The sequence below is a fragment of the Aulonocara stuartgranti genome (genome assembly GCF_965226115.1).
Source record: "Aulonocara stuartgranti genome assembly, chromosome: 18".
Taxonomy (NCBI): domain Eukaryota; kingdom Metazoa; phylum Chordata; class Actinopteri; order Cichliformes; family Cichlidae; genus Aulonocara; species Aulonocara stuartgranti.
The window spans coordinates 23,507,151-23,535,134 of NC_138954.1; the positions used below are offsets into that span (position 1 = coordinate 23,507,151).

At 41.7% G+C, this 27,984-nt stretch overlaps 2 protein-coding genes across 12 annotated transcripts in view; one reads left to right on the plus strand and one right to left on the minus strand.

Annotated features, from left to right (window-relative positions):
• The window catches only part of LOC309693308 (SPRY domain-containing SOCS box protein 4-like), an 81,961-nt gene that overhangs the window by 40,807 nt on the left and 13,170 nt on the right, over positions 1-27,984 (minus strand). For 4 of the 11 annotated variants that reach the window (XM_082512403.1, XM_082512402.1, XM_082512399.1 and 1 more), the window contains exon 2: positions 24,880-25,066. The exons of 3 other annotated variants lie outside the window; for them this stretch is intronic. The gene's annotated coding sequence lies outside the window, so the exon portion shown is untranslated. Of the gene's footprint in view, positions 1-5,762; positions 6,051-6,155; positions 6,441-24,879; positions 25,067-26,318; positions 26,343-26,449; positions 26,646-27,984 lie in introns of those variants that run through there. 4 more of the 11 variants (XM_082512405.1, XM_082512409.1, XM_082512400.1 and 1 more) reach the window with 4 other exon arrangements.
• On the plus strand, positions 11,697-13,911 carry LOC309694755 (uncharacterized protein; the record flags this gene model as incomplete). The annotated part of the gene is made up of 4 exons (XM_082514963.1): positions 11,697-11,875; positions 12,173-12,649; positions 12,762-13,206; positions 13,868-13,911. Exons 1-4 carry the CDS (start codon positions 11,846-11,848, stop codon positions 13,909-13,911), a joined length of 996 nt encoding a protein of 331 aa, XP_082371089.1. The 5' UTR covers positions 11,697-11,845.

Here is a 27,984-nt window from a genome sequence, read left to right on the forward strand (position 1 = left end):
CACGAATACAAGCGTCTCATTTTGACCACGTGCATTTTCCAGTTCTCTCTCTTGCTCTCTTTCTTTTTCCCCTCTCCGTGAAGGTCATGGCACCTACCAGCCACACCAGCCAATGTATGCCACTACTCAGTTCACTCCTCAGCATGAAACGACTCAGCGCTCGGACGGACACACACACACACACACACACACACACACACACACACACACACACACACACGGACAGAGCACAGACAGCTGCCTCAGTGTGTGTCATCACTGCTGGCAGGTGGGTCAAGGGTGGACGCTGCATGGAAGATTTCAACAGTCATCACCGCCAAACCTCAGCCAAGGAAAACAAATTCGTACGCTCTCTCAGCGTCTTTATACATGTGTCTCAGCTGGTTCAGTCTGGCACGGCGCGTGGCATTACGGGGCCGTCATCAAGGAGGCACTTGACCTCTGACCTCCATATCGTCACGGTCACCGTTGCATAGTAACCTCGCAAGAAGCTGGTGGTGGGCTGGCATACTGCTGCGAGTAGCAGCAACATGCTTCCACCATCTGTTGTTTACTTTCCCTCCCTCCATCTTCCTCTTCTCCTGCTACTGGCTCCTTTAAGACTGCACTCATCCCTTCATGCAGTCAGAGTTAAGCAGGTATGGAGTGGACAGCAGCTGACGTAGAGCTACGCACGTGCGAAATACACACACATGCAAAAGAAGGCAGGTTTTTTTCTAATAACTCCATGATTATTGTTTTCTTGGTCAATTAATCATTTGATCTATAATGTCACAAGATAGTACGTGTTTGTGCACCGCCACTATTGTGGTAGGAGATATCAATTTACTTTTACAAGTTTAAATTAGGGGTTTGATTAGCTTTAATATGGAAGGAATATGCAAAGGTAGGATAGGATAGGGAGGATCAGAAGAGAGACTAGAAAAAAAACGAAGAACAAAAAGCTAAAAAAAGACGATCGGCAAAGTCGTCTTTAAGATATGACACAAAGAGAAAAAACTATAGAAATCTGAAATTCCACTAACAGCGAGGAGAAAAGTTGGGAAAGAATGAGATAAGAAGGCAGGTAGAGGGCAGTGCAGCTGGTGTGGGCTGGCTTCATCTGGCTTCTCCTGCTGTACCACTAACAAGCTGCAGCCACCTGGAAGCTCGGGGGAGGTGTGTGTGTCTGTAAGTATGTAACATTGTATTAGAGGCGTGCACTGTGTGTGCGAGTGCGTGCGAGTGTGTCGGCCTGTCTCACGGACTGCGTTTCATTTGAAACTGACCAGCAAGCTCTGACTGGGCAGACAGGCTTTGAAGTCACTCACACAGACACACGCATGCAGGGACAGCTCACACACAGGGAAAGGAAACTGCCGAGGAACCTCTCACTCATACTGCACCACCCTCTGAGAACAGACTAGAAACGCCTGTGGGCTTTTCCACAAAAATTACGCCAAGAACCCTGAGCGCTGTGTTTAAATATAAAACTGTGATTAACAGAAACCGAGTTGTCCTGAGTCTTCAGCATAGTCTTCAATGCGGCGGTGTTTACTGTGAGTGTGCACTTGCTTGGCAGTTAATCAAGGACTTTTAAAGAAACGACGCAGAAGTTTACAAAGGATAACGGCTAATAGCTTCCTGATTATCGGTTCATTCATGAATGTCTAGCCTGAGAGTCACAGCCACCTTTAGACAGCGACAGCAGAAGAAATCATATGTATTATCGTATTATTATATTCTTTGGAAATCTACTTACTCACCTGCCTTGCCACAAACACCACTTATATCTGTCTGTTTAATATAAGGAGTGTAATCAGCAGCTGGTTAGTTCAATAGTTTTTTTCTTTTCTTTTCTAACTATGCAGGCTGCTCGCTGTAATTTTCTATCAGGGGCGTTTTCAATCTTAATTTACTTCATCTGCAAGAAAGCAAATTAGCCTATTTGCCAAAATGCCAATTTAAGACATTCTCATTCATTTAGTGCAAAAGGGTTATGACATGCAATAAAGCCAGACTCAACTTCAGTCAAACAGATGCATTCGTTTAAACACAATGAGCAGTGAACTGAAAGTTCACGTGTCTGTTTCAGTTACTGAACAAGAAATTCAGCAGCTTCCTCCTGACATATTGAGGTGTCTGTTTTTCCCTCTGAAGGAATGTCAATGGGTTGGCTTCAAGAAAAAAAGAAAAACAGTTAAAATATCTATTAATTATTCTTTAGTGTCAAATTCACCACGCAGCGCCACAGAAGTCTATCAGGAAATAATGTAAAGCTTTGGAGCAGGCAAACAAACTTGTGTCTCGTGATTTTGTTCTGCTCAACCCTGCTTTGCCTTTTTGTTCGAGGCCCAAATGTGAACCTTGCCTGTCACTCCAAATTACTGCAACTTTGCATCATTCTCGTGACGTCTGAAAATGAATCACAAAATGGTCACTTCTTCCACTTTCCACTCCTGGGAGGACATCTGGGCACCACAGCGTACAAAACCAGCACTCACACACAATCCCAAACACACATTTATAACATACAGCATCTCTTCATAGCAACAGCTGTACCCACTAGATTAAACAAACTACCATCCTCTCTACATTGCTGACATTCATTCCTACTGAGGGAATCCCTGGGTAGATGAAGATGCCAGAGCCAGACATAAACTGTACCGTCTGGCTCCTAACATGATGTCAAAATACAGACAGAGACAGTGGACTGGGATTTTAAACTCCTCCAGCTGATGACACCTCTGGACTTATTAGGCTTCAGCAGAAAGAGACGTTACCACTCTCTATCGCAGTCACCCTTTGTAGGTTTGACCCTCTCGCTGTCCTGTCTCTTCACACAGCTGTTTTCAACAGCTTTCCTGTATTTGCTACACTCTCCTTAAATTCTCTCTCAGCTCTCATTCCCGCTGCCTCACCCATTTGTCTCTGCTACCCTCTTTCTGCCTTCCAGTGCCACTAAATCCAGGGAGACTAGCAGAACTGACACCCTATCAGTTTGTAATGGCGTTTAGCGTGTGGCATTGCAATGCAAGCTCAGCAAGCAGAAAAAGCACAGGTTGCAAAACTCCGGACATAGCTGCATACTATTGCACATGCTCACTGTCACAAACACTCTCTCACAGATACAATGACACATGTACCGTGAAAGTTAATGGCTGCCTTTTTCCTTTTCCCACTTTTTTTTTTACTCCATCTCTGATGCATTGCTCTTGATGGATTCCCACTCGCTCTCCTTCTTTGTTCCATCAGTGTGTTAACTCTTTACAGAGTTAACTTTACAGAGACGCTGTCTGGAACCACGTTCCCTAATGAATCATGTTCCATCTCCTACATCTTCCTGCTCGGTTCACATTAATGTGCTCTGCTCTTTCACCTTAATATTAAACAGAATCACGGGTGACTTAGGAACTGAAACTGATCTACTTTCCAGCATTATGAAACTCTAAGATGCAGAGGATGCTGTCTGCTTCTAAGCTGCTATGCTTCTTCCATGCCTGTCGCAACACCTTAAAAATCCATGGCGCCCTAAGGGAAGACCATTAGTGCCACAGTGATTGAGCACCCCTTTATGGACAGCTATGCAGAACCTATTCACCCCTCTCTCGCAGACATATGGACACATGTGTCCACACACAGACACGGCCTTGGCAATGCCATACATAAAGCTTTCTGGGGCAGCTGTGGCAGATTCACAACCCCAGCAGTAAAGAAACTGCATCAAAGTCTGTGTGAATTTGACGCACTGCTGCTGCCTCGGTCACTTAGCTGAGCCGCTTCCACTAGTGTGATGAAACGTGTCACACCCACACAAGTGAAAGCACAACCCAGGAATTTTTGAAAACATATATACTTATATACCTTGTATGATGTAATGATGTTGAAAACTCTGAATCACAGATAATCTGTTTATACAACTATAAAACACTGGGGAGTTTTTTGGAGCTAAAAGTTTATTAATTAGTCAACCTGCAAAACGCGCATTTAGAATTCTAATAAAGGAAAAACCCATAGCAGCATGTTAACATACTGACATGCTGACGTACAGGAGTGATGTTACCTTTTTAGCCACACTAACTAAAAATTGGCTTCTGGGCTTTAAAAGTGACATCAGTGCTCAAGCGGCTGGCATGTGTATTCTTTTTACTGACCAGCAGGAGGCGACACTACTGACTGCAAACAAAGCTCAGCACTACAGAAGCATATGGGAAAATGACCTCCAGCTCCCACGATCTGTGAAGCCATTACACTCTTTGCTGATGACCTGATGGCTAGGTTGAACTCTTAATGCACACCCCAATTAGTCAAAAAGGACAATAATGCAATGCACGCTTTAGGGTGGGCCTATCATTGTGACCAGCTCAAGGCTTGAATTAATAATTGATGTCTGGAGGACGTCTAGTTGCATCTCTTAGATGCAGTTTATGGCTAACCATTTTTGCTAAGCAACATTTGGTAATGAGGATAAACCTCAAAATTCAGCTGATAACAATGGGACTGTCATGAAATAAAAACATTGGCTGAATTACATTTTTTGATCTAATGATGGCAACCAAAGCTTCATGGCATTTCACTCAGTTGTTTATGCCATCTGAGTTAGGCAAACGTGCTGGACCAACATCCTGACATTTCCATCTGATCAGCATCGTGTAACAACTTGTTATATTTGAGATTTAGACACCTGGACTGGCAAAACCAAAATAATGGAAACTGTATGTTTTAGGATTCAGACACAGCTCACATGCTGCTCTGCTCGGATATCTGATTGAGAAAAGCACACACACACACACACACACACACACACACACACACACACACACACACACACACACAGTGAGAGAGAATGAGAGGGACACAGCATGACACTGAGAACCCTCCCCACTTCTCTTAGTTTTTAAGAAGAGAAAGACAAAAGAGGAATTACAAAATCAACAAAAGGTATCAGAAAATGTTAAATAGCAGCGGCTGCAAAGGAGTAAAGCTGCATGGATCTGCATCTGAGTGAAATAAAGAGAGCTTAAGGGAGCAAAAAACAATGGAAGGGTTGGAGCAGAGAGAAAACAGCGGTCAGCAGCTGACAAAACAAAACGATAAAGTCAGAAAGGAGAGCTGCTATCTCTCTATCCCAGAATGGACTACACAAATACGCCCTCCTGCCCCAATCCATAGACTAAACACAACAGTGACAGAAATGCTACTGCGGAGCGAGCACTCAGGTGCTCACAAATATATAGACAAACAATAGTGTTTAAAAATAGAAAGCAGGATCTATCTTATTGCATGTGAGCAGGGGGGAAATCCAGAGGTAGTTTATCTGAGAACTCGCAACTGTCTCTCTCCCAAACAAAAGCTGCCCCCCCTCCCCACACACACACACACACACACACGCAAGCAGACACACAAATACACATACACACACAGGGGTATCCCAGCTGACCAGCTGAGACCTTGAGACCATTAAGAGAATTAAAAGCGACAGAAGGTGAGCAAGAAGAGGGAGAGCCGGAGGGAGGAGAGGCTCAGTGTGAAGCAGCATCCAAAAGAGAAGGAAATGTTTCCAGCAAAAGCAGCAATGCGTAGGCTCATCACCGTCTCTCGTAAACATGATGAAAAATGAATCATACTAACAGCGACTTTTAACCTACATCGTCTATCCCTGTATGAACTGTCACAAAGAGCACTTCATCGCTCTAAGGCTGCTGTTTCTTCCACAAGTACACACACTCCTGAAATAGCAACAATCTCCCTCAGCGGGATATTTGAGCAAAGACACACTTCACCTTGTAGACATCAGATCAGATCAAGCTGCTTACGGGAAATCTCCAGTGACTCTTCTCACAGCTCAGTGCGCGTAGCTGTTCAGCCTGAGTCCATGTTCAAATCCGAAAGGCAGGCGAAAAACAAGCTGAAACTCCTCCAGCCAGTCGCCGGCAGCCAGAAAACCCAAGAAGACAGGAGGAAGAAGAAGCAGCAGCCGGCAAGTCGGACAGACAGAAAGAGAGCGAGAGAGAGAGAGAGAGAGACTTCTTTCCTCAGAGCTTCCCACCTCTCTCTCTCCCTCTTGCCTCCTCCTCCTCCTCCCTCCCTTGTTCCCTCCCTCTTTTCTCTCCCTGGAGCTTATCTGTCCTGAGGCTATCACTTCTTTTCTTACCCCCCACCTTCCCCCAACTCACTTGTGCTCGAACTCCGACAAGCGTTTCCAAGGCAGCACCGTCACGATTTCCTCCGCCGCAACTCGCAGCTCCGCGCGGACTTTTAGCACCACTCCAGTTTCAGTTCCACTTCAGCCTTTCCGAGAGGAGAGCTGGGGGTGGGGTGGGGGAGCGGGAGAGAGGCCTGAAAGCCGATCCGTTGATCTAATCAAGCAAAGTTACCAACAGCAACCAGACCAGCAGGCAGCTGAGAGAAACACCCGGTACACCCCCACGACTCCCCACTTCTCACAAAGAGCTCACACAGAGCCAACCAACCACACCAACCCCCGCCCCGACTGCTGGAGCCACACACAGACACATATGTTCACGTACACGTCCACCCCGACACGTGCACAAGCGGATCGTGTGCACATTTCAGGCGATAAGGTGAGAAAGGCAGGTCGTGTCCTACGTGCACTGGTACGTGGAAAGCTACAGTTAAACACACGAGGACGACATTCTTGCAAAAGATATTAAGCAAAAGATCTTAAAAAAAGGTTAAAAGAATAAATAATTGTTTTCACAGTATTTGATTACTGTAGCTGAGTACCAAGTGTTCCTTTTTGTCCACTTTCCATGTGTGCAATTAGCACATTAGATTCAGTGCTGTCTGGGTGATGACCCCCGCTCTCTTTTGTTCTGCTCTATTACACTCTGTGCCGGCTGCTCTTTCCTGTTGTCACCTCCTTTATCTGCCCACAACTGCAAATTACAGCATAACTACTGCATAACTCTGAGGTGATGCGATGACTATGTTCATTTATCAGCCTTTTCCTGCAGCTACATCAGTCAATTAAGAAATCAGGAAAGTAAATAAAGTACTACAGACAAAACAAGCACATTCCGGAAAGCTCTCGCACAAGCTCCTCACACTCTGTCCTCGGATCTTTCTCTCATCACCGTGTGGCATTTAGAAAACACGGCACACACGTGTTTGCTGACTCACACGCGCAGACACATTAACACATATATAGTTGTGTGGATGTGCAATCCTGCAGGACCGGAGCCCTGCCAGCTCACTTCCTGTATGAGCTTACTTTCCCCAGGACTGGTGTGACCACCGGGGAACTAAAACCCGCACGACAACACATCTCCCACTGTATCATTACATCACATGTCAGCTCAGGCATTCAAGCGCAATTTGCAATAACAGAGAGTTGTGTGAGAGTAAATCTTGGTTTGTATGACTTTTGCTTTCAAACATCTACAACTAACGGTGAGGTCGCGTTTAATGAGGAGCTCATGTACAACACCACCACCCCGCAACAAAAACACAAACGAGACTTCAAGGGACAGTTCAGAGTTTTGGGGACTATATTTATTGCTTTGCTGAATTTAACCATTTAAAGCATTCACTGCATCCCTGGATTTTACTAGACATTACCTGATATCTAACAACAAAGACTTGTATGATGTTAGAATGCACCAATTTGTTCCAAGGTGAGAATAATGCAGGTAGCAGTTCAATACCAGTGAACGAAATATGTTCTACCCAGACACCTCCTCTCGCCCAGGGCAGGGCGTGGAAATACTCCAGTAGTGAGAACACGTCTGAAGTGGATTGCCCTCTTTCGTGTGTACATGTTAGAAATAGCAGTTTCAGAGAATGTGGGACAATGTCCAGATCTTATTATCCCTGAAGTGTCTATATTTCATGTGTGAAAATGGTTTTGGTGCTACTGCTGGATGGCTAATGAGAAGGATGGCTGTGGCTCAGGTGGAAGAGACGGTCGACTGGATTGGTCCCTGGCTACCCAAGTTGTCCCTGATGCAGTGTTCAGCGTGTGTGTGTGTGTGTGTGTGTGTGTGTGTGTGTGTGTGTGTGTGTGTGTGTGTGTGTGTGTGTGTTAGATAAAGAAAGATCAGATTAGATTACATGAATAGCTTTTGGATAGCTGCTATGTTTTTTGTTTTTGTTTTTTTATCTAAAACATTCTGTTATGGGATTGAATCAGGAATTCTAAAGTCTCTACAAGATGTTCCATCATTGTTAAGAGTCAAGGAAATGTCTGGCAATTATGCCCACTAAACCAGCAAGTTGCTGTTTTACACAGTTATAGATTAAAAGAGATATATAATGGTAAACCACAGTCACACAGGCCTGGATAACGGGCAGAGGTTGTCAGGTGGTCATGACAACCTCTGGTCACAATGGAACATGTGTAATCCTTAACTAGTTGGAGAGTGGTTCCTGGCGGTGAAAATGACTGCTTTTATTATATTGGAAACAAATTCCTAAGAGGAAAAAATATTATAACTTTTATTTTGAAGGTGAACGTTCTCTTTTTCCTGTTTGTGCTGTCACTGTGTAACTTGCCTATGCTTAAAGTCTTTAAAATGTTAACATGAACATGGCTCAGAGTGCTGAGAACTACCCCCCACCCCACACACACACACTTACGTCAGAGCCAGTTAACTGGCTTCATTCAGGCTGGAGGTGGAAAAGAGGAAATGTACAGATGTGTATAAACACACTGGGGGCTATGGATCACCTGAATGGGTCACAAACATTACCTTTGCCCTACACAGTGTTCATACATCTGCATGTACTCAAACCAGCGTCTTTACTGACTTGCCACTATTCTAAATACCATCCACCGAAGGTCAGTGGTTTTGAATGTAAGCACTCACTGTAGGCTTCAGGTCACTGTAGGCTAACAAGGAAGGAGTGAGAAAGGAAAGTCAGAAATCTGGGAAAGAATCTGAGATTTCATTTCCACAGAAAGCTTTTTTGTTTTTTGATCAAAGTGTATCTGAGTTTGGAATTTCCCCGTGTTTATTTTTAGACAAACTCACATGAAATAAAGTGGAACTCCTGGTTGTTTAATTTCTGCAATCCTTTGTATTCTGTCATCATAGTCTAGGATCAGCTGTAAACACAGTGCGTCAAATCACAAGGTGAAGGTATATTTTCTTGTTTATTTAATTTATGTACTTCTAATTTGCATTTAAAATACAAACCCCCAAACTCAGCCCCCTAATTCTTGTGGCTAAGAGGCTTTTCCGGGTTTTAGTTTTGGGAGGCTTTGCTTCAAACCAGTGATCACACAAATTGATTGCATTTGTCCAGCATGACAGCAATAACACACTGTATGCAAAATCCAAGAAGGAGCGATAAAGTAACATTAGGTGTTAAACACAAAATCTTTCTTTTATTATACTATATAGAGATTTCATTGTTTAAGTAATTGTGTCTAAACCAAGGAAACGAATTGCCCTGAGTTTGATCACTTTAATGTTTATCCTGCTACAAAGAGAAATGTGCAGGGTAGGAAGATTTCTGTTAACTGCTTTCTATATTTTCTGCATCTCAGGGCTCATATCCATCAACGCCACTGAGAAAATTGTCAGTACGCTTCACTAAAACAAATTCTTGCATGTTTTTCCATTAATACACCACAAGACTGACTTCTGTCATCCTAAATAAGAAACCAAAGAAACTGTTTGACATTACAGCTTCAAGCTGAGGACTGCGGTACATCCCCCATCCCCTAACGGACCCTTTCGTAAATTGCCCCTGATTTTCTGCCTCAAGGCACATCCACTCTAAAGGGACCCCATGGGGTCTGAGGACACATGTGTGTGTGGGTGGGTGTGCGTATGCGCTAATCTGCAGGACAATAAGGGCACTGTCCTTACCCCACACAATTAGGGCTAGGGGCTTCACAGCTGAGCATCTTATTGACAATAGGAACTGGAAGTGTGTGTGCCCGTGCATTTGTGTGTGTGTCCTACCAACACGCGTGTCAAACACAAAGCCATCCAACTGTCCACATCGCCCAGGGGGGAGGGATCAACAGAGAGGGGGAGACGGATGGATGGAAGGGGAGAACAAAAGTGGGAGAAATGAGAGAAAAAGGGTTTGAAATGTGCCGCTTCAGGGTGAAGGGTGAGGACAGTCAAAGGGACAGGGTAATTTAAATATACATGTATATTTGATATAACCAGTAGAATTACTATGTACTGATGGAAAAGCGACAGGAGTAAGGTAATAAAAGTGTGCTGATGGAGGACAGATGAGAGTCAGCTGTTTTATATGGATCCAAATCACAAAGAGGATGTAGTCCCACATATAATCCTTCATAAAACCACAATATGTTATTTTTATTTGGGGTTTTGTGGGAATTAAACAAAACACAGATCATCTGAATTAGTGAGATTTAGAGGTAGGTGGATGCTGTCTGTCTTCTGTCACCAGTCTCTCTATTAATCTCAATTTGCTGGGTGCGGCCTATAGCTTTATATTTTACAGACAGACGACAGATTGACATCAGTTTTCCCATATAACTCCTAAAGTAATACACTGAGGTTGTTTTGATTTCTCCTGGAGGTTCTTGGTACCAGTTCACACAACCTGCCATCAATATTGAGTAGTTTCCACCATTCTTTAACTAACCTCGCATCCTTGAACCTAAGGTGCAATTACCCGCAAAATGTCCTCATGTCTGAGGGATGTCCACGTCTTTAAATCTTGAAAGAATACGTCCTTGAAGGTGGACATTTATAGTCCCTAGTGTAAGAAGAGTTCACCAACACTTAGCTGTCATACTGCGTGAAATAAAAGGCTTACAGGGGAAAAAAGGGTGCACATTTCCTTTTCCCTCTTGCACACATCAGTGCTGACCATCTGAGTACAGCAGGTAGGCGTTAATTCCGACTGGCTGCACAATCAATGATGGTAAATGGAGGCAGCAGGAGGGACAGACAGTGATCTGCTGCTTTCATTTCCCTCCCATATCTCTTTCTCTTCCTCCCTCCATTAAAACACAACCGTACCATGTCCTGTTTCACTATAGGAAAGCTCACTTAATGAGGCACAATCTCAGTTTGCAGTGCACTCATGCAGTTTTCTCCCTTTCAGGCTCCTCACTTTACACCGTCAGTGCCAGGTAGCTTTACTGTCCAGCCTGTACCATACACATTTCTGTCTTTCTGAGGCCAAACCTGACTGTTTTGTTCTTTTGTAACTTAATTAAAGCTGGATTTCTCTCTCTCTTTTTTTTTTTTTTTTACCTAATGGTATTTCATCCTTCACAGTGCAAAAGGTACAGTGCAATATTTACCTACTGTTATTATTATTATTGCTACTTACTTTAAAGGCGGCTAACATGGAGCAGAAATTTCTTTATTCATATAAATTCTGGTAGCAAACCGAGAAACCCAGAATCTGAAAACCAGATTTGCTTGTAAAACACTTCTCTTAAAACATGGATTGGAGATCTTTGCACAGCACATTTTACGGCTCAAAACAGTTCAGGTGAGGCTGGAGGTGAAAGTAATGAAAGGTATAGGACAGAAAGCCTCACGGGTCCCCTGAGGATTAAGTGAAAAGGTTGCTACACCCAAAGGACCCTTTCTGATTGAAACTAGTTTTGATTTTTAATCACAGTAAATAGCTAAATAGCTTCAAGTTCAGTCAGTAACAACAAGAACACAGAAACCAAAACAACATGGGCTCCATGGTAACACCTGGGTAGTGCTGTCACTATCGCCTGATGATTTTTGAACAGGATTCTCCAAACACAATGTTTACCTGGATATTTCATTTCTAAACACCAACCTGAACCTACAAGCATCTCTCGCTATTTGCTGTGACTCGACGAACGCTTTGGAAAAATATCGACAGCTAAACAAGTGTAACAGCGACTCTTCAGTGTTTCTGAGCCCAAATGGACCCAACATTTGTCTCAGAAAATCTGGTAAGCTTTTCTCGTGTGAGCAAGCAAAAGCATTTTTTGAATTTTTGGCTCAAAATGTGTCTAAAGCTTTCATAATCTTCAGGAAGCAGAGTACACTTTGGAGTTTAACTTTCATTTGTAATACTTAAACATCTGTAAGCACTTTTAACAAAACTCTGTGAACATTTGTGGTTTTATAACATCTGTAGGACTCAGTTTTTGCTTTTTCTTGTGTCACCTTAAACTTTTCTAATGCCACACATCACACTGTGATTGATTTTTCTAACTATGGACTACGTGCATGTTTTTATCATTCAGGCATCTTGGCCAGTGCAGACTAGCGCTGCTGATATGAAACGGCAGCAGGAAGCTAACAAGATTGCTGGAAGTGAAACGGTGCAAGAATTAAAAGATGCACTCCATTTTGCCACTCAGGAGTTGAAGACTGCAAAGGAGGAAAATGCATCTTTGAAGGAGAAGATTGCCGTTCTTGAAGATGCTCACAAAATGCAAGTGAGTAGCCTCCAAGAAGAGCTCAAACTCAAGGATGAGGCGCTTCAAAGATGTGTGAAGAAAAGAAGAGCTCGAACCAAAGCCTGGGTAGAACTCCTCCATGAATCGACCATAAAAGACATGGAGATAAACACCAGGGAACAACACTGGAGCAGCAAGTGGCAATCAACCGAGAAGAGCCTGAAAGAGGAGAAGAAGAAAGTGGAGGAGCTCCAAATTAAGAACAAGCTTCTGATGGAGAACTTACAAGAAAATCTGGACAAATGGAAGAACGTCCTTCAGGTAAGCTGTGTCCGCTATCATTTCACTTTACCATAATGTCATGTTTGGTCCTAACAACTTCTGTCAGACTGAGTCACAGTTCAGTGAAATACATTTTACTCTGTCTACATAGGAGCTTGCACCCGACGCTGACCACCAGGAAGAAACCCTGGAAACAAATTCCCAAGAGGAAAAACTGGAAAACCACGAGGGAGAAGAGGAGGGAACGGACAAACCAAGAAAGGACAAGAAAAAGCAGGAAGAAGAGGAGGAAAAGCAGGAGACAAAAGAGGACATCGAAGAAAACCTTGAGGGAAAAAGTGACGAGAAGATGGAAGATAAAAGAGCAACTGAAGATCTAAACCCAAACCTCTGCCTGGTTACCATCCCTCTCACTCCCTCCGACTCTTGCCCTTTACCCCCTGTCCTTATGCCCCAACTCAACCAGTCTACCTCCTCCCTACCTTACCCACCCTCTCGTGCTTTTTCCTACTCTTCACCCAGCTCTTATTCTTTACGCAACACCCTCAGTCTCCACACCTTCCCCCAATCCTCCTCCCAACCTTACTCGGTCTCTCGTGCTCCCTCCTACTATTTACCCTTGTTTTCCAAACCTGTGCAGCTTTTTTGTTCATTTTAAAATAAACGTGTGAAATTTCATTAAACTTACAGTCTTTGTTTGGATCATTGTTTTTTACCTATAACACAATATTACACTTTTGTCCAGAAGAGATTTATTAAAAAAGTATAAGTCTCATTTAAGTGATCAAGAGTCTCCTGTCAAAAAGGTTTAACAGTTTATAAAGGTTAAGTTGACAGTGACAGACTTTATTTTAAAGAGCCCCAAGATAAGAAACATGTTGCAGTTAATGACCACACTTAAACTGGATACTGGCAACAAACTAGTGTGTAACTGCTGAGATCCAGCAAGAAAAAAAAAAGTATTTTCTTTATTAATGTGGCTTTCGGGTGCTAAATATCTAAACCTGACATATGGCACTATCAAGGCCTTTGAATTGGTGAAAACTAGCAATGAAAAGGCCTCCTACTAGAATGTATAAAAAATGAAGGCATATTAAGCTTCAACTTTTATTCCATATTTGATCTTCTTTCCTTTTAATGATCTACATGTGAGAACAAGACAAAATTATCAAAAAGGATTTATTTAATAATAACAACAAAAGACTGTATATAAAAGATAGACATAAGCCACGTGAACAGTTGCCTTCTGTGTTTTAGGAGCTAGTATTGGACTGTATTTGACCAAGATGGTGAAAGGCTAAGACAGCTGAAGCTGTCTGGCTTGGCTAATAAGTGTATCAAACACATTTTGGGTCCAACACACAAACATGGATGCAACGCAAAAAAAAAAAGACCTGAGCATAACAGACTTCTTGGATGCTCTGTTTCTACAATTGGCTGCACAGTAAGCCGCATTATGTTAATTAACTGCATTAAAATGCACCAAGAGGCACCATCACCACAGTCAGGAGTCGACGGCTAACGTCTATAACTATCGTGTCTCCACCCACTTTTCATTTAAAGCAGCCACATCCTTATTAAGGTGTAAATTTAAGGGATGATACATTTCAAAAGGGTAAGTTATAAAATCCCCCTCCCCACATTTGCTGAAGAGCCGGCCATTTTCACCTGGAGCTGCCTTAACCGTTTTTTTGGAGAACTACAGATTTTAGCTTCATCCCCCGAGGTTGATACTGGGATAATAGGTGGCTTAAGACCATCACAGGCAATCACATGTGTGAACACTTGTTTCCATTACACGAGCGTTTGCAAACATATGCAGCACAACTGAACGGTCTCATTTCAGCTCTATAATTGCCTTCTTAATGTGTTTGAACTAAGACTGAAAAATATATTTCAGATCTTTTCCGTTGATACCGTCTCTCCCTCTCTCCACCCACTGGCCTTTTTCTCATTGTCGTTTTGCTCTCCAAACCCTTCATCACAACCCTTTTTACCCTCTAGCTCTGCCCAGCCATTCATCACTCTAGCACTTCCTCTTGCCACTCCTCCTTTTATACTCGCTTTTATTCCTCCCCTCCTTCCCTTCCTTTAACAGCTGCTGGCCTGCGTCTGTCACCGCTGACCCCTCATTGCCACGTGCCGTCTCTATATCCCACAGAGACCCTAAATCATTAACTTATGCATATACATGCACAGATCCGTGTCTGATTGGTGGCTGTCTCCTGTCCACAGAGAGCTAGAAAAATCATACTCCTATGTGACCGCAGGCCCTCAGTACACTTCAGTATTGCCAGTCAATTAAATGTCTTATGAAAACCAAGTCCTTTGCAGCAAGAAGTCATTAAGTGTCACCTAAGACGGCTTTGGACATTCAGCGTGTGCTCAGGCTACAACGTCAACAACATCAAAGCTATATTACTGGACGCAGCACCTTGTTTAAAACAACAGAGTTGTGTCCACAACATCAAACTGCTTATCACACTGCTGTGTCTCAAAGATAAGCATGTTTTTTTAAGACTACTACAGTTCTAGACTGCTTGTCATCTCCAGAGTGTTGCAGCCATATGAACATGTCATATGTGGAATAGATTTATCTTTCTTATCACATTAAGGTTTGACAACGCTGGAGATGCTACAACGGGATGTTTGCAATCCCACGCTTGTCTTCGTGTCTGCACCTCAGATATTCAGGTGCATGCTTGGAACCCGTGTGTGCCACCAGCGTGTGAGGTCAGTGGGAAATCCATAAAAAACCTACACTAGTCATTTTATTCTCCATTGAATTAACTGCTGTTTCGAATTCTGAGTCATGACAAGAAAACCGGATACACATGCAGACAGACAATCAGATAAAAAAGGTGAGACAGAAGTAATCAGTGGAGACACTGATACCACACACACACACACGGCTAATCCAATGGCACACAGGCTTTAGTGCATCTCCTTCACTACGTTACTGAACTTTAACATCACGTCAAACTGTGGAAATACTTAAGTCTCTAACTTTCAAAGCAGTTTTTCACTAAGTTATGGAAAAACATTCCTGTAAAATAAAACGTGGCAAAAGTATTCAAATGGAGGCTGATGACTTCACAGGTTCCCACATGCTGACTTTTAGTAAAACGAAATCCAGGTCACAGTGCACATACTCTGTGTTTAGCGTACATTAAGGCTGCCACGATTAGTCGACTATCAAAATCGTCGACGACTGATTTAATAGTCGACGCGTCGTTTGAAGCTTTGTAAGATCACAAAAGACGCAGGAATAAGTAGTAGGATTTAAGAGTGTAATAACGGACTGAAACAGAAGATGGCAGCACTGCATGTACAAGGATGCCAGCTGCCGTTAAACCCCGAAAAAGAAGTAGCTCTGTCCCAGAATTCATAGCGCAGCTCAGTTTCCAACAATGGCGGCAGCTAGTTAGTTTAATATTACTCTTATTATTCTTTCTGGGTCACAAAATAAACATTTAACATATTTTCAGGCGAGAATGTAACAGTATAAACCTCAAATATCTGCTCAGCTTATCAAGACACCACATATTTTCAAAAGCGCTCTGACGTTTTCGGAGACGTCTGTTACCCACTAGCTCGATAGCTAGAGCCCGTGAGAACACCAGACTCCCGGCAAATCGTTTTCAAACCCACCGCCGTCTTTCGCTACTCAGGTTAAGATATATAAGTCACTTAGATAACTTAAAAAAATTATTGTTTGGCTTTTTTTAGTATTTTATTTGTTCCTGAGTAAATCGGTTTGGCTGAGACTAAAGTTATAGTTTTTACACAGCTGAATAAACGTCAAGCAGACAGCTGATTATCAGAAGTGTGAGATACTCGAGAATATACTCCGGTGTCCTGTTATATTTTAGATAGCAAGGTGCTTATTAAACTTCACCGAAACAATCTGCAAATTTCATTCAAATTTAATAAACTATCATCTTGTCTTTATTTTTAGTTAGCACATACCTTAAACACTTCAAGCTGTAAGCTAATGATAGTTATATAAGAGCAGATGCATGCTGGTGCAATAAGCTGTACGTTTTACGTCCGATGGATGCATGATCTGATTAGTCGACTAATCGCAAAAATAATCGGTGACTAGTCGACTATCAAAATAATCGTTTGTGGCAGCCCTAACGTCGACTAACATCGACTCTGTATTCAACGTGGAACTGACGAGGCCGGGACCAGGGTGAAATGTCTGTCAAACGCACAAATGTTAAGGTTGACAGTCATCAATAAACCAAAAGTTATCAGGACAGCTCTGAGCAAGTATAAATAATATATTTATATACACAGACTACAGCATGTTGAGTTTTCCTAAGTGCCTTTTCTTTCATCTTTGTGTTCTGCATTCAAAGCCTGTGTAGGTCATATAATCTGTCAGAGCACCATTAACGCTTCCATCAAACCCAGAGTTCCATATTTTCCATTTACCACATGTCACACTCAGCAAAGGGACCCATTTACAAAATGCGATATTAGCCCTGTCACAACAGGTGACACGCACTCTGTTCTTGTCATACTCTGCGACAACCGGAGTGTTAGCATCCACAGAAAGGTCTTTTTTTTTCCTCCTCCCAAGTTTGGTGTGCGTGTTGTTTTCACCTTTGTTGCTCAATGTTTCTACATATTTACATGCAACTGTAGGATTCAAGGTCACAGGAGCAACTAAAGACTGCCAACTATTGCACATCACCGCAATATATGCTCACCGGCCACTTTGTTAGTCACACCTGTTCGTTAATACAAATATAATGGTAGCAATTCAACACATTTAGACGTGCAGGTCAAGATGACTTGTTGAGCTTAAAAATTAAGAAAGGTCATCTGAGTGACTTTGAACACGTCATGGTTGTTGATGCCTGACGAGTTGGTCTGAGTGTTTCAGAAACTGCTGATCTACTGGGATTTTCCCACACATCATATCTAGGGTTTACAGAGAATGGTGTGGAGGAAAAAAAAAATCCCATGAGCAGCACTTCTCTGAATGAAAACGCGTTGTTAATATCAGAGGTCAGAGGAAAATGGCCAGACTGCTTTGAGCTGATAACAAGGAAACAAAACTCAAATAAACTAAAGTATGCAGAAGAGCATCTCTGAACAACCTGGTCCAAGGCAGTACTAGCAAGATGTACAATATGTTTTTAATTCATATAATAAATTACAAATTTATAAAATACTGCAGGGATCAAAAAGATTTTAAAAAACTGTTCATATTTTAAAAGGATTCATTATAGCCTGTTGAGTTTTCCTATACACAAAATTATGTGTAGTTTGCTTTCATGTTTGTCAGTCATCTTCTCCTTCCATGTCTTCCCGTGTTTCATGGTGCATTATTAACGCAAACGGGTACTCTATGCTATCTGTGCTGATGTGCATGGGTGCAAGCTAATCAAAACTCAATACTGCTATTAGTGTATGTTTTCGAGACTTCTACATCATCACGATGTAGAAGGTTTCAATAAAAGGTTCAATAGGCACTCCATTTTCAAAAAAAAGTTAATTTTCTGGCAATTATTTCACAGCTCAGGCTTTAAAGGGTTGAATTCAGTATTGTCATGACTCAGTTTTCAGTATAGATGGGAAACATTAAATCTGAATGAACACAGGTTGTTCAATAACTCTCTGCTAAGGTACTTTAATAAATGTGTCTGTGAACTCGTGCGCGGTACAGACTCGAGATGCAGCAGCCACACACTCGGATACTATATCGAAACGTGGGCGACGTCAGAACGATTAAAGAAGAGTTTTAGTGTTGAGTGCTATCGAGCAGCATTCTGGTGAACACAGCAGCACAGACAGCAGTTTATCAGCCCACAGCAATTTAGCATCTTACGGCAGCTCCATTTCCTCTAGACAGAGTGGGAGGGAGCACGAGGCTGCTACGGTAATCCACTTTACTCTGGGATTAGCATCTCTCTGCAGGTGTCACTCTCTGTCCATCTCAGTTTTTGACCTCTCTAATAATCTTCATCACTCTACAGCTCATTCAGTTTTCTCTGCTCCTATTTTTACCATTGCATTGAAACCAAGGTAGTGATATTACGCTCAAATTATACTTGATTCTACCAGGAAAAACCCAAACCACAAATGTTTGGGAACTTTTAATTCTCAGTGTTTCCCAAAGGCTTACTAAATTAATAAAGATTTATGCAGTCCATCAATTTTTTCAACTATTCCACTGAGTTTTTAAAAAATGGTTTGTATAAGGCACCATAATTATAAGAACTATGTAACCATTATTCTATTGAGACAAATGACAATCTCATGAGCAAATCAAAGTATTAGACAAGTCTTTTAAAACGTGGTTATCACACATGTTCATAACTCGCTCGCTGGTTATACAAATTCTGATTTATCTAGCTGCTCATCAGTGCAATAGGGCTGTCTGGGTAAACTGTTTTAATTCCTTTTCCATTTCCAATTAACGTGCAAAATGGAAACTGTTGCAAAACCAATCAGCACTATGTGCTCTGTTAGAAGGATGTCAAATATTTCCATTCTGTGTTAAGGACAGTAGTAGTTGTGCTCTGCTACGTGCAACTCAAGTGCTAAAAAATTAACTCATTAATCAGTCAACATGAAGTCAATATTTTTAGTGATAGCAAAACATTTTGTCTGATTTTCTTTATCGTTCTTTATCGTTGGGTTTTGGAAAAAGTTGTATTGATACATAACCTTTCTACTACTATTTCCTTATAGCAATGAATACATGTTTTGAAACAATGTGTGTCCTGCGTTTTGCACACTCAGTCTAGTTTCTATACAAGATCTATACAAGACCCCCAATGTTTGTGTTTCAAGGTTGTGGCTGCTAAAGGAAGATGAGCGCTGACAAGTTCTCGACAGTCTGTATCAGTATTGGTAATTGTGGTGTATATTCTTTTTAAACATTACTCATGCCGTTCTCTTTGTCTCTTCCTAGGCTGCTATATCATAATATGACACAAACTGCGAATGAATGAATAGCACAGGAAAGCTTTCACAGGCTGGTTAAAACGTTACCAATTGCTGCCAATGGCCTGAGCACCATACTTTGAGAACACTGGGAGAAAATTTAATAAATTAAATAAAATTTAAAAATGAAAAACGATCAGGTGACAGTGTGCATCGACTCTCTCCTCTCACTCCATGGGCAGGAGCGAGAAAGAAAGAGAGAAAACGCTGAGCGGCAGTGGAGGATTAGTGTGTCAGCAAACATTCAAACACTACAAGCTCCAAGTGACTGTTTAGTTTTGTGCTGGCAAGTCAAATGAAGGCGGGGCTCACTGCAACGAGATGAGACCAAAAAATAAAGAATTCTAAATGAAGGCACCTCAAACATTCACACTGCTGATCTGGTGAGGTGAAAGGTCAAACTGATGAATATATCCTTCTGAAAACAAAACACCTTGGCTCCTTTTACATCAAACCCACTTAACCCCCCCACCACCACCATATGCCAGAAGATGTAATGTTGCCATGACAACTACAGAAGTACTGAGGAGGCACGCGCACAGATACAAGCACGCCGGCGACAGATTTCAGTAGGCTGTAGGCCTACACAGAGGATGTCTCCACTGTAAGAATAAGAGAGGATAATATAGAGAGCCAAATATAGGAACAGAATAACGAACTCCCTATCAACTGCTCCATCGTTTCCATATCTCCTCTGCCTTCCTCAACGCTCCAGCTCCCTGTCATTTATCCATCCTCTCCTTCAGCCTCGACAGGGCCAAATATTTCCCTAGGGCCACTCTTCTGTATACAAGAGATGCATTACACCAGAATTTTTCTTTTATGTCACGACTGTAATGGGGGGGGGAAAAAAAAGTCTCTTTAAAAAGGTAGTGAAAACATATTGGAAGATTTCCCCATCTCAAGCATGGGATACCCAAACATTTCAAATAGCTACTAATCCTTTAACCACACAAAGGACCGACTGGATTATGGAAGGTGTGCACAAACATCCTCAAACCTCTCAACCCCCACAAGACTGCACGCAAGGATTATGTTTCATGTCTTAATAAAATGAACTATTTTCTTAATCATAAAGCAACAATTTTGTCTAGAAACCAGGATAGGTTTTCAAGGTTGCATTCCTTCGCCAACCAACAGAACAAAACCCCCAAATATTCCGTTTGCTTGCTCAAAAAACAAAGAAGCAAATCTTGAGACACGGGCACAAACTTGCAGTTCATTTCCTTTTGCCTAAAATGGGTTCAAAGTAAATGCTTGATTAATTAATTGCTCTGATGCGTCACAGATGCAGACAAATCAGCCAGAAAACCAAAAATGAACTGGCACTTACTGCATCCCGCCGCCACAAATTGCCGGCATCTGTCGGCCGAATACAACCACCTGTTGTATCGTGGAAAAGATGATGAGGAACAGCTGACAAACAGCTGGTTCACAACTGTCTGTATCGCTGAATGGCCGTCTGTCTCAATATCTCTGTACCTGCTTCATGCCTTGCATCTGCCCTCCATTTGTCCATTCTTACTGCACATTTATTGGCTTCACAGAGTCCTCAGTCTTTTTACTTTGCTTTTCTTAACCTTTTTTGCTCTCTGTACCCTCTGAACACACAAACTTTGTTTTACCCAGAATAATGTCAGCAGTAAAACACAAAGTGCTGACAGGATGACATACTGTTTCTGTCCTGAGTGTTCTCCAAGAGCTGCAGTACACTCGTTATGAAATGGAGTCTAGTGTGTGCTTGAATGCTTTTATAAAAAAAGAAATAAATATAAAAAGATGAGTGAAAATACCACGCTGATGTTTTTCCCTTGAGCAACAAGGTGAACAAAGAGGAAAAAAATAGAAACAACAGTGACTCTACAAACTTTAAAATAAAGACAACACAAGGCTCCGGATGAACCTGACAGCTAACAACACATGAAGGAAGAACCTATCAGGTACCGTTTTTATAGCAAGGACACTGGACAAGGAAACTGTACGTTCTTTTCCCTTAAACAAATCAGAAGATAGCAGGGAAAGAGATCGCAGGTCTATAAGAACAGATAAGAACTAAGACTGAGGATGTAACACTCTGCCAGCTGGTTATGAAAGCTACTTTCAGCTGCTCCCCTATTCACAAGGGCTCACCACAGCGGGTAGCTTTATATGTTGGAGCTGGCTTTTTTTATGCTCTTTCTGATGCAATCCCAAAGGGTTCTGAGTCTCCTCCAAGCATTGAACTGGGGATCTTTTGGTTGTTAGGCAAATGTGTAAAATATGACTCATGCAGCCATCAACTGGTCCTGATCAACCAAAATGAAAATCTTTCTTTTATACTGTTTAAATTTGTGTAAGTGTGTGAAAAAAATATTTCAAAAGCTAAATTGAGGTCCATTTATTCGTCATATTGGTTGTTTTAACCTAAATATATGAAAATAACAGGTCTATGTAAACGCTACACTTAATTACCATGAATTTTTTCAGGCAAAAATTACATATTTGAGGTCATTTAGAAACACTGTCGTAATTACACAGTTTGGCCGCCAGCGAGCAATGTACCATGTACAATGTTCAACCATTATCATTGTTTATGCACTGATTACATTTCGCGTGAAACGGATTGCTGTTAGTGATGGACCCCCGGGGAATTATCACCCAACTCTAAAGTTGTGGAGCATTTTAGTGTCTCTCGGCTCAGCAATGTGGTTTTCGGTAATGCAACATTAATGTTTCGATTCATTCAGACAGCTCTCAATTTAGTCACAGCAGGCACCTATTCTGAGGGAAATGGTTAAAAAACCCATTTTAGATCTTACAAATCACAGAAGTGCAAACAGACAAAACTCCAGTCGATACTTTTGGTCCATATCTGCTCTGTGTGAAGCTGAGCCACTGTTATCTTGTATCATGGTTTTGCAAAACATTAAAAAAAATCCCAATATATACATAATAAATGTTTCCCAGAGAATTAGATTCTACTCGTAGAGGAAGCTGGGTGCACATGTGAGGGTATAAAAAGGGTCTCCTTTCTTAAAGGCATGAATTCATATCCATGCACCCATCTCTTATCTTCTGCTTATCAAAGTTGGGTGGCAGTGGCAGTAGACTGAGCAGTTTATATGTTCCTCTCCCCGGCAACATTTTCCAATTCCGTGGGGGGATCCACAGGTATTCCCAGGCCAGGGGAGATATATAATCTCTTCAACAGATTCTAAAACCTCCAAAGGGACTGGTAGGCGCCTGGGACTAAGGAGACCAAATGTTTTAAAAGTAAAATGTTCTCTTTCTCTTCATTGATACAGGATTTCATCTGCTTTGTATTTCAGGGTCTCCTTTGTTCTACTTTTTGTTTTATAGGCCAGGCCAAATGCTTTTATTGCCAAATGTGGGCAAACGGTTTAGACTGCAGGCATGCCGGTTTAGTGCTGGGACTGTTACTACAGAGCCTTTCTGTTGCAACACATGCAGACTGTGGTTAAACACTGTCTTGCCAAAAGAGTCCAGACCTTCCTTATAAGAGATATTCTCTGAATGTAAGTTAACCCGACACCTGTACATGGTACCCACACACATGTGAAAGAATTCACACCCATACTATCATATCTGATGCCTTTAACAGTGCACCGGTGTGTCATTGGTATCAAATTTAAAATGTTTTGTCTGGCTCAATATTCAATATTTTAAATAATAATAATAATGATACATAATAAATGTAAAGACATTTTCAATAAATACAGATTTTAAATGATTTACAAACCATTGCATTCCGTTTTTACAGAAACAGTTTCCCAACTTTCTTTTAGAAATGCTTTTATCAAATGTTCTTTGGGCCGTTTCAATAAAAAACAAAAACGTACATCTCTTCCATACCTTACAAATTTACTGACCTAAGTTAAGAACAGCACACAGGTACAAAAGAGCGATGATCACATGTTTTATATTTAAATAGTGCCATGCAGGTTTTTCTTCACCCTTACCCAAGAAAATACTCAATACTTAAATGCATTTGATACTAGAAGGCATTTATTGAGAAAATTATGAACAAACTGGTTTTCGGCAAATCTATTTAGCTAAAGAGGAACTAATGGAGAGGAACTAATCCTCTCCATGTGGTGTTTTGGTACCATATTGTCATTGCTGAGCATATAGCTGTTAAAGTAGACTACTACCGTTTCTGTCTAGCAGGAAGGATTTCCTCTGGTTCAGTTGAGGACTTTAAGAGAAACGCAACACAAGTACCTGTGTTATCCTATTAAATTAACACTGTCCATTAACATTACAGACATTATTAGCCATAGCCGCAATCCATTACCTTAATGTGAATAACTACTAGTAGTTAAGGTGGGTGCTGGCCAGGTTATCATTTATATTAACTGTTAAATACTTCACTGTGTTTGAAATAGGAGCTTTATTGACCTCTCAGAATTCTTCATAAAAACCGGGGGTTCAGTCTTTAAAATGCTTTGGCACATTTAAAGTGCTGCTGTTCATGTGTTCAGCTGCTAGTGAGGGGAGGGGCTGTGTGCCTGTGTGCAGGAGTGCATCAGCAGGAGGCAGCAGAGATAGCCTCGCTGGTATCGACACTGTTGCGTTTGATCTGAATGTAATTTTTTGTGTCAATTAGTATCCAGGTATCATTTTTTTCTGACAACACTAACACCAAAATAGTATCTATGTTGATATTAAATGATACATTGTACCCAGCAAGGTTAAGTATTGGTTCTGGTGACAGCTTTAGAGACAATCCACCAGTTTCCCTTTTTTCTGAACCGTACTAATGGCTGAAACTGTTGAGAAGGGAGAAATGAGTGGCATGTATTTGAAATGACATGTACTGTTTGACAAATGTAACCAATACTTTTCCCCTCTCTGGGTTCACATATGTCCACCAACTCAGGTTTAAAAATGGAAACCAGGGGAACAAACCTTCCTTCAAATTTAAAAGCACCAAATTAAAACAGGAATCTCACAAACCACTAGAACACTTATAAAGGCTCTGCTAGGGACTGCGGACCACACTGAAAGATATTGTTTCCACAGTTGTTTTCTGCCTTCTACTGGGAGTGAAACAGATGCTGAAAGACATCACAAACCCGTCTAATGCAGTGACTGTCTGTAGTGGGATGATGATCGGTGATTGCAATTATGTGATAAAGTGATTACTAACTGCTAACCAACGCTCTCTCACTCACACACACACATATGCATAGTGGGCTCCACTCCTCTCAGACTGGTGACACACCTCATCAAACTGTGGTCTGTTATAAGTGGTGCTGACACGTGTGTTTGTGTCTGTGCGTGTCTGCCTGTGTTCATAATCATACCCGCGTGTGCGTAACTGTCTGTACGGCGGCAGCGTGCCTTCACAGTATGCGCCGGCGGTGGTCCGGTTTCCGCTCAGAGGGCTGTGAAGTGGCCTGATGAAAGCTCGCACATGGTGGCGGTGAGAAGAGCCCCAATCTCCCGTCGTCACCACAGAGCTCAAAAGACTGGACGTCAAATCCTCCCGGTCTGTCGCAGATGTTTAACAGTGATGAGAAAGGAAAGAGAACTTTAGTAAGTTGTCAAGAAAATTTGCTCGGCTTTCATCCCAGATGTTGCCATAGGAAAGGGTCTAGATTTTTTTCCCCCCAGTCTTCAGTCTCCTATTACCAACTCAGCTGCCTGACAGAGGACACATACACTTTTCAGGTCAACCAATCAGGTTTTGCCATGCCCCACACCAATCGCATTGTCAAATCCCTGCTGTCAGGTGTCATTTCAGTCCACCTCCATGAAACCTTCCACTGAGCTCATTCTGGAGCCGTACTCCGCATCCCATCTGCACAAATCAGCAAAACTCACTGTCCACTCTTTCACACCTCATCACGTGACTACCTAAATGAGACTGTAATGTCACGATGGGGTATAACTACCACAGCATTCTTACCTATCTTTTTAACTTTTCCTGCTGTGAACACTATTTCATATAAATGAATGCGATTATGCTCTAAGCTTCTTTTTCACTAAGTCTCGGCTGATTAAAATCTATTCACTTTGTTGTTCTTATTTCATTTTTATCCTCAGGATGGATTAGTGGTGGAAGGGAAGGTCTGCATTGCTAAAGCGCATTCTTTAATAAAAATCACTGGAGGTACCGAAAGCTTTAAAATGCCAAACTCTAATACTGTAAAAAGAAAAAACAAAACATAATTTAAAGCATGATGAACTATAAAAAGGTCATATAGAAGGCATTTATAATTACGCTAAATTTGGGAGGAGAGTCTAGCTTGCAAGAGCAAGATACATAACCATATTAAGTATACTAATGGGTCTTGGCTCTGATGTTATCATATACTGGAGAAGGGCTGACTGAATAGTTTAATGAAAAATAATCAGGATCGTATGCAGTTTTTTTTCATAGTCACAGATCTCAACCCGACTGAATGGGTGTAGGTAATTTAGAAGTGACATACACTTTATGAGAGAATATGTTTTGGATATCTCTCCTCAGCAGAGTCAAGAGAATCTGGAGCACCAAAGCTGAACTGGAGATCTGCTATCGCCTAATCTCAGTGCGTCTTTTAATCTGTCGACCATCTGGGAGGTTATGTAACACTTATAGAGTAGGTGAGGCTAGCGGGCTGATGTCACTGTAGACTAGATTTATGCCTAGTGAGCCCCTAGCAACATCTGGTCGCTAGGGAAAAATGTGTATTCCCTGACTGGTTGGTAAGTGGTTGCTGGAGATTCCTGGCTATTGCTGGGTGAATCAGACACTCACCAAATGCCATGGTGCCATGGTAAACTGGGAATAGAGAAGTGAAAGTCATGCATTACTTGTGAAACCAACACATTTCAAAAGGTGCAACTTTTATTTTGAAGGCAGTTGTTCTCCATTTCTAGTTTCACTACCGTTTGGCAAGTAGTTTGCAAGTATTAGTAGACAAGTCAGTACGGCTGGGCTATGCTGTCCTCGCCCTGAGTCTCCTGGTTTCACCAACTAGACAGCGAGATAACGATGCTCCAATAACCAGACTTATTTTCCTTTTTGCGCTGATTTATTGAAGAATGGCCTCTGACCATTGCCTTCTCTTTGACCATCGTAAAACTGAAAGTACAAAATACTGTATTAGCTAACTAACATTGTAGACTAGCTTGTTACATATGGGCTCAAAATGTGGTCATAAATATTTTGTACTTGTAAAAAAGATTTGTGTGTGCGTAAAAAAGATTTGTGTGTGCGTAAAAAAGATTTGTGTGTGCGTAAAAAAGATTTGTGTGTGCGTAAAAAAGATTTGTGTGTGCGTAAAAAAGATTTGTGTGTGCGCAAAAAAGATTTGTGTGTGCGCAAAAAAGATTTGTGTGTGCGCAAAAAAGATTTGTGTGTGCGTAAAAAAGATTTGTGTGTGCGTAAAAAAGATTTGTATGTGTAAAAAAGATTTGTGTGTGCGTAAAAAAGATTTGTGTGTGGACTTAGAAAAAAAACCCCTGCAAGTTACAAGTACGGATTTTTGACCCTATTTTTCTTTCCTTCATCTGATTGGTCAATGTCATGTCAATCACAAATGTAACAATCCAATCAGAGAACAGATGGGTTTGGCTGTCGAGGGGCGCTTTTTTTGAACTGCAGGTCTTTGAAGGGAATAAATGCCCTTTTACATGCCAACCCAGCGTTTTCCTTCATCACCACGAAGGAAAACAGTCTGTGGTCGTCCGAGTTTGGTGATTTTTATGTCACAGGTCTACGTGTTTAATACAGGGACTTCCACAGCCTTTTCAACAGCGCTGCGGACCGCGGGGTGGGGGCGGGCAGTGTTTTGGAAATGACAGTCTTCATTACAAAGCTTTCTTCGTTATGAATTAGCGTACATGTTTTTATTGAACATTTGAAGAACTAGCAAAAAAAACAAACTCTTGTAGAGGACATAAAGTCAGAGATAGAAAAGACAAGGAGCAGGTGCATCTAGTACAGGTAGAGCTGCTGCAAAAACCCATAGAGCCCAGCAGCCAGCGTAACAAATTCTGGATCCTTTGCTTTTAGTTAGCAGTTAGCATTAGCAGCGTATCCTGCATCCGATGTGAAAGGACTTTTATGCTGCGCACTGTGACTCACAGCAATGGTCCTGGGTCAGCCCTGACTTTGTGTTAAACTAATCCTAAAGTAATAATGTTATTTCTAACCACTGATATACCACAACTTTTTCCTTTCAACAGCTACTGAAAGTTAGGGGACCTAGCTGCTATCGGATATTTATATAGCGATCCTCCAGCTTCAAACGGTATCACCCTTCAAGGACCTGCAGTTCAAAAAAGCGCCCCTCCGACAGCCTAACCCATCTGTTCTCTGATTGGATTGTTACATTTGTGATTGACATGACATTGACCAATCATATGAAGGAAAGAAAAATAGGGTCAAAAATCCGTACTTGTAACTTGCAGGGGTTTTT